The 6,294-nt window shown below is 36.7% G+C and overlaps 3 protein-coding genes across 4 annotated transcripts; 1 reads left to right on the top strand and 2 right to left on the bottom strand.

Moving 5' to 3' along the window:
* Window positions 1–42: 42 nt before the first annotated feature.
* LOC124299029 (ATP synthase subunit d, mitochondrial-like) lies at window positions 43–1,519 on the bottom strand. The gene is made up of 3 exons (XM_046751863.1): window positions 1,283–1,519; window positions 635–803; window positions 43–494 (listed from the first exon to the last, which is right to left on the bottom strand). Exons 1-3 carry the CDS (start codon window positions 1,399–1,401, stop codon window positions 264–266), a joined length of 519 nt encoding a protein of 172 aa, XP_046607819.1. The 5' UTR covers window positions 1,402–1,519; the 3' UTR covers window positions 43–263.
* A 119-nt stretch (window positions 1,520–1,638) lies between these two features.
* LOC124299025 (tetratricopeptide repeat protein 19 homolog, mitochondrial) lies at window positions 1,639–4,346 on the top strand. 2 transcript variants are annotated; one of them, XM_046751856.1, is made up of 4 exons: window positions 1,639–2,219; window positions 2,308–2,570; window positions 2,675–2,982; window positions 3,063–4,346. In XM_046751856.1, the coding sequence occupies exons 2-4, from the start codon at window positions 2,407–2,409 to the stop codon at window positions 3,260–3,262; spliced, it is 672 nt and encodes a 223-aa protein (XP_046607812.1). In that variant the 5' UTR covers window positions 1,639–2,219; window positions 2,308–2,406; the 3' UTR covers window positions 3,263–4,346. The 2 variants fall into 2 exon arrangements, with proteins under 2 accessions (XP_046607812.1, XP_046607811.1); XM_046751855.1 differs by having other exon boundaries at window positions 1,639–2,172.
* Window positions 4,077–6,246, bottom strand: LOC124299024 (protein catecholamines up). The gene is made up of 3 exons (XM_046751854.1): window positions 5,083–6,246; window positions 4,915–4,990; window positions 4,077–4,787 (listed from the first exon to the last, which is right to left on the bottom strand). The coding sequence occupies exons 1-3, from the start codon at window positions 6,061–6,063 to the stop codon at window positions 4,612–4,614; spliced, it is 1,233 nt and encodes a 410-aa protein (XP_046607810.1). The 5' UTR covers window positions 6,064–6,246; the 3' UTR covers window positions 4,077–4,611.
* Between the last annotated feature and the right edge of the window lie 48 nt (window positions 6,247–6,294).

Raw genomic sequence — 6,294 nt, forward strand, 5'->3', positions numbered from 1 at the left:
CCCTCGAACTGATAGTAGCCAATGCCAAGTAAGATAATAAAATAATATTCTATTAATTTATTTCTTCGTTAATATTTGAACAATGATTCATTACATTATTAACACTGAAAAATTTACACGTTTCTAGAGTGCACATGGTTCTCTATATTTGTTATATATTATCAATGGTAATCGATCATGTGGAGTGTTACAATTTCTCAGCGTGCAGTATAATACCTGCAGTTTAATTTTGGACTATACTGAAACCAAATCTTGCAGTTGCTTCATTTTTCAGCAAGTTTTTTGAGTTCTTCTTCGGTGAACTCAGAATCTTCGTCATGTGGCCAGAAGGTTGGTTTGTCCAATGGTCTCAAAGCATCCTCGGGATAAGCATCGGCAAAGTCTTCCAAGGTCATCTCTTCGAAAGGAATAACGCTTCTAATCTTTGTTAATTCGGCTTCATAGTTTTGGATGCGCTGGTTTGATTCTTCGATAAATTTCTTTATCTCAACTGCCTGAAAGAGAAGCAGTCCTTCATTATATCAGTACTGTAAATAGTTAAAAAAGCTTCAACTAAGGAGGGCTAAAATGTTTTATGATTTATTTGGTATTTTCTGTTAGTATCTTCATGTAACATTACGATGGTATATCTTACCACTTCCTTTTCTTGTGCCTCCACCGCTGAGGTGTATTTATCTTCAGGGTAAGGAATTTTCAAGCTTTCAAATTCCTTTTGAAATTTGTCCACCAATCCAGCCGCAGCAACGTTTTTTTTGTAATAGGCCCAATCAAATTTTGGTAAGCTTTCAGGATTGGCTTGCATACTATAATGATGAATAACTATTGAGTCTTGAATGAAATACAAATAGTAAGTTTGTAAGAGGTACCGAAAGGGAAAAAACCATTTGGTTCATATCCCCTCAGTTTCGTCAAAAGGACATATATTAAACATGTGACAATACATTTTTCAATGGAAAAACCAGCAAGGAATCTTATAACAAATATTAAGAATTTTAATTTTGTTACCACAAAACTGACAAGGAGCAACGTGGGGTCTACTAAATTATCGCTAACGAAAAAAGTAGAAGCAAAGATTGTGACTTTCTGGCATGTGTGACGAGTGCATTTTAATAGGTATTCGAAATGGCAGAAGGTAATTTCAATTCAAGATTAATCCAGGTCGCTGCTAATATTGCAGGACTATTTAGATACATTTTTAGTAAGTGGCGCATAGTGAAAATTTGTTACATAATGATTAAAAATTTATCTGTGAAGATTGTGGAGCCGAAATGGGTTTACTAACCGACGAAGATACTGGTCGGACTTGGTCTTGAAAGCTAGGAAAGATGGCTTTTGCGGCTCCGGAACTCTTTCGGCCATCGCTGCCCAGTTTATCGTAGGCCCAGCAATTCGACGTGCCATTTTGCAAATTATAATTCAGAGCCTGCCGTAACACTTAGAGAACTTGAAAGAAACCAATATGGCTCCGGCCTGTGACTGGAACGAAACGACCAGGTCCAGTTCGATCAAAACTCGCACGACTGACTGTCGATGTGATGCTATCAGAGAGAAACCTGTGCTATTACAATCGACCGTCGACACGGTCGCGATCGTCACGATATAATTCGTATATTACAACATTTTATTTTTTCTTAACGATAATGGGGCTATTTGGCGGTAATATGTAATTTTACTTGTCCATTATTTATCGTATTTGGCTGTGAAAGTTTGCGTGATATTATCGCTAAGTAAAATAAAATGCAACAGCGGCATTATTTAGACATTTTGAAATAGACTACAAACTATTTTGCAAATCTTTAGGATGAAAAATAACACGTCTGACGTCCTCTTTCGCAATCTCAATTGATTGTTCATTTCAGTTCTGAAATGACAGCAGAAAAATTATTATTTAGCGCGTTAAAATTATGTGGAAGGAGAATTGTTTACAATTTAGGTTCAAATGGACCGGTGTCGTCGTGGATTCGTTGTGCGGGAAATAGGAATTTCAGAAGGTGGATTCCGCAGCTTGGAACGATTCGACCACACCATAACCGCCACAACTCAAACAACGGTTTAAAATTTGTCATCGGAGGAAATGCCATGTTTTTCGGATTATTTGGTTCGGATGAGTCGGACGATGAAAAAGTGCCGGATTTCATTATGACTATGAAACGATCTATATTAATGATACAGGTGAAATGTGATATCAGTCGAACGTAGCAGACGATTTTATATTTCAGGTTACGTCATGTTATTTTTCCAGGAATCGTGATCGAAATTCATTATGATTGCTGCGCTCTTGGCACATCTTAATTTAATTCATTTCAGAAAGGAGAATTTAAAAAAGCGGAGCAGTTGTTGCACGTAGCCCTTCGCCAAGCTCAGGCACTTCAGAATCACCAGGCAGTCACATACATCTATGACTTGATGGCAAATTTGGCTTTTGACCTTGGAGAGTACAAAAAAGCAGAGGCCCTCTTTGTCTCTGTAATGCAGAGACTGATATCAAATGGCACGCCAGAAAATGATATAAAGGTTCTACACATGAGTCTAAAAATGGCTAAGATATTTGAACATCAAGGGGATACCGGGTCAGCATGCCACTGTGATTGAACATACTTACCATTGTGAAGTGTCAGCGCAATCATTCGGATATAATTATAATAATTTACTGTGCTTCTTCTTTCCTTTACAGAAAGGCAGAGCATGGATATACTTTTTGCCTAAAGCATCTCCAAGATAAGGTAGACAAGGGGGACGAAGATGAGGATGTTATTGTTCTTTGGGCTATGACCATGGATTGGTACGCCAGACTCCTTTTGTCTCAGTCTAAGCATGACAAGGCATTTGAATACTTTCTCAAAGCTTATGAAGTTTCACTGAAAATTAATGGAGAGAAGCACGAGCAGACCGCTGTCTTATTGAATGATCTCGGCACAATAAGTTTCATGAAAGGAGATAACGATGGAGCGATCGATTACTTAACTAAAGCTACAGAAATTGGTGACTAACAGATATTAATTAACGTTATGTTTTATGCTGAGCATTTGCACTCGTATTAATTTACCAATTTTACCAAACAGGAAAGGAATTACCAGAGATGGAAGAGCTTGGTTCAATTCATGTCAATCTGGGAAATGTTTTCATGAAAAAAGGTCTTTACGATGCAGCTAAAAAATCATGTCAGGAAGGCTGGAGATTATCAAAATCTCGGAAAAATAAAGAGTCTTTGGTAGAAGCAAACGATTGCCTGGATGAGATTAACAAACTACTTTCTTCTTAGATTCACATATGTAGCAAGAGTTTTATTAATATTTGTTATCTTGGTGAGTTGACTCTTTGTATTATTTTTTTGTGGCCTCATATTGAACATAATTGTACAGTCCGAGATTATTCAAAAATATGTGTCAAGTTTTTCAACATAGGTTCTAGTAATGAGTATTCTTTGGAACAGCACTATCAATTTTGTTTCAACTCTTTTATTTTAATAACTTTCGGTGCTTAAGTTATTCAGCTTCTACAACGGTTGAGTACTGTAGAAACTGCAAAGTCGATACGAGTTTAAAGTTTATAATGTCAATGCAATAATGTATTTTTAGGATAAACAAACCGTTTTGTCACTACTTCAGGATTGTTTGAAATTCAGTAAACCATAATCAAGCAACTAGACACTCTGATATTTTGAAAATATAACTACGTACTGAAAAGTCATTTAGAAACTACAAAATAGTGATTTTTTTAAATTTTTCATTATGTTAACATTACTAAATTCATCCTCGTAAGTTAATTGAATAATTATTAACATTTGGCACCTGATATATTTTTGGTTAGGTGTTTTGTTTTGACCTCAATGACACTCAATAACAGATAATATCAAATGCGCAATTATATGCACTAAAAATGCCACATTACAAGTAAATCATAAAATCTCAAGCACGTTTTACTTAGTTTGTGTAAAATATGACTGAGTATTCCTACTTCTAAGTGATTAGTCTGAAATAAGTGTTTGAAAGGTACTTTACTGCAAAAGCATATTTCCAATTTACGTACGAATACTGAAACAATGATAGGTTTCATATAATTATTCAACATTAGTATATATTGTAGTTCAACTTTAATGTCGTGTGATGTATGCGTGAATATCCTCAAGTTAATAATGACTATAATAATTATTACAGCAACTGGATTGCACAGGAATTTGTTTTCACATCATAGCTAAATTACGTCTGAATCTACTTATAGTTATATAAAAATAAATTATACACGGTTGAAATCCGCGAGCTTTGCAACTACTCACATCTCTTGATACCGAACAAATCTCAACAATTTTACTCACATAATCTTCAAGAATTGTTCCCGATGTATAGCCGTATATAAAAAAATGTGTAAAGTATGAAAAATATCAACAAAGAAAAATAATCTTTCTAGTAATGAAACTACAAAAAATCTTATGTAGCTAAATTATCTAAAAGTACATGCTGCTAGTCGAAAAATCATGGTCACTAATTACATTACTCCATTTACAATTATTAGCAGCTCAAAATGATATCGTGAAAAAAATATTTTCTACAATTTGCAAGAAAATTTTTCACAGATACATGTACTGCACATGGTCACTGTATCAATCACTATTCATTCGTACTTTGCTATTTGCACCATTATAAAAACACCGAATAACAAGGCAATAATCTCCTTAATCGACTGCCAAAATTTGGTATCAGATAAAAGTTCAGGAATTACAGACACAGTTGCAATGTATATGAAGCCACCAGCGGTAAACGGTAATATCCATGAAGTGGCGAAATCACCTGTAATCGCAGAATATCAAAACGTCAGTGGCAGACACTTATAAAAATAACAGCTAATCTATCAATCTTAATGAGTTACAAACAAGAATCAGAGCTATGATAAATGTATAAAATTTTTCATTCTTACCCATTCCTTCAGCTAATAAGGACACGCATGTTCCTGTAACAGCTCCCAGCGCAGTGCTTAGCTGCAGCCAAATTGCCTGAAAAATGAACATTGAAATGATTGGAAGATACTTAACAAAATTTCGGGCTTGTATTCAGAACCAATGTGAATGATAAATACAAAGATCACCTTCTTTCTGCTAACTCCACTTTGAATGAGAATGGCAAAGTCTCCAATCTCATGAGGCACCTCATGAAACAGAATAGTTACTGTAGTGGTGATTCCGATTTTGTTACCAGCTAAGTAGCTCGCACCGATAGCGAGTCCGTCTGTAAAATTGTGTGTAAAATCAGCAGCCAAATTCAGATACCCAGCAATCTTGATGTCCTCGATGAGTTCAGTTTTCTTTACCAATGATTGGTTGTCATTGCCATCAGACTTGTCTTTGTCGGAAGCCTTAGTCTGCTTCTTTTCCTTGACAGGAACGGTATGACTATGGGAATGTGAATGATTTCCCTTGACTAAACGCACTCCTTTTTCTATCATAAGGAACGTTATTATTCCCAGTAAAACTGATAAGCCAACAGTCATATCATGCCCATGTTCATGTCCGTGTTCTCCTGGTGGTACATGGCTATGAGCGTGAGAATCGTCATGTGCATGAGAGTGGGGTTCAAGAGCATGTGGAATCAGATGTAAAAATGCATCACCCAGTAAACTCCCAGAGGCGAAGCTCAGGACCATTTTCAGCCAAGGTTCTTTCTCTTTACTGTTGTCCAATGGAACCAGAAACAGAATTAAGAACGGTGCAGCAGAGATCAGGAGGGTTGAACCGACAGCATTTATCCAGAGAGACGCCAAGTCTCGACCCTTAGGAGGGTCGGAGGTTCGAGAGTCTGCGGAAGCGTGGGCGTGATGTTTTTCATGGTGGTGCTGGTGGTGATGATGATGATGAGGCTCGTGGTGATGATTGAGATCAGCGGATTCGTGAAACTTTTGGTTTGCCGTTTGGCTGTATTTGAAGCTTGGAGGTTCATCGTGTGAATGTCCGTGGCCCCCGCAGAGAGCCGGGAATCCGAAGAAAATTATCAGTATTAAAAGTGCTAGAGCAACTCGCGAAGTAAAGGCACGACTCAGGAACCTTTGTTCCGGTATCACTCGACCCGTCATCTTCGCAAGGCTGTCAGGTTATGAACAATTTTTGTTAATCGGTCATGGAGTATGAATCTATTTTTAACGTAAATAAATGTATGTGTATACACTATATTTTGACTTGCAACTTTAGTCAATGCTAATTTGATACTGTGAAAAATAACGATATGTGTTTATCAGTATTTTAGGCTAGATTCCAGCGCATGTCCAGTTAGCATGCAATATAAACGTGGCTTGTGCACTTTTATT

This window comes from Neodiprion virginianus, chromosome 2 (genome assembly GCF_021901495.1).
Source record: "Neodiprion virginianus isolate iyNeoVirg1 chromosome 2, iyNeoVirg1.1, whole genome shotgun sequence".
In the NCBI taxonomy this organism is placed as follows: domain Eukaryota; kingdom Metazoa; phylum Arthropoda; class Insecta; order Hymenoptera; family Diprionidae; genus Neodiprion; species Neodiprion virginianus.

What these genes read in the sequence shown, in the direction of transcription:
- LOC124299025 (XM_046751855.1), top strand. Translation starts at nt 1,867, where the DNA reads ATGACAGCAGAAAAATTATTATTTAGCGCGTTAAAATTATGTGGAAGG. An exon ending in GATCTATATTAATGATACAG is followed by an intron (nt 2,173 to 2,307) that starts GTGAAATGTGAT and finishes AATTCATTTCAG; the next exon opens with AAAGGAGAATTTAAAAAAGC. An exon ending in GAACATCAAGGGGATACCGG is followed by an intron (nt 2,571 to 2,674) that starts GTCAGCATGCCA and finishes TTTCCTTTACAG; the next exon opens with AAAGGCAGAGCATGGATATA.
- LOC124299024 (XM_046751854.1), bottom strand. Translation starts at nt 6,063, where the DNA reads ATGACGGGTCGAGTGATACCGGAACAAAGGTTCCTGAGTCGTGCCTTT. An exon ending in GTGGAGTTAGCAGAAAGAAG is followed by an intron (nt 4,991 to 5,082) that starts GTGATCTTTGTA and finishes TTCATTTTTCAG; the next exon opens with GCAATTTGGCTGCAGCTAAG. An exon ending in CTTATTAGCTGAAGGAATGG is followed by an intron (nt 4,788 to 4,914) that starts GTAAGAATGAAA and finishes CTGCGATTACAG; the next exon opens with GTGATTTCGCCACTTCATGG.
- LOC124299029 (XM_046751863.1), bottom strand. Translation starts at nt 1,401, where the DNA reads ATGGCACGTCGAATTGCTGGGCCTACGATAAACTGGGCAGCGATGGCC. An exon ending in TCCGACCAGTATCTTCGTCG is followed by an intron (nt 804 to 1,282) that starts GTTAGTAAACCC and finishes TCATCATTATAG; the next exon opens with TATGCAAGCCAATCCTGAAA. An exon ending in AGGCACAAGAAAAGGAAGTG is followed by an intron (nt 495 to 634) that starts GTAAGATATACC and finishes CTTCTCTTTCAG; the next exon opens with GCAGTTGAGATAAAGAAATT.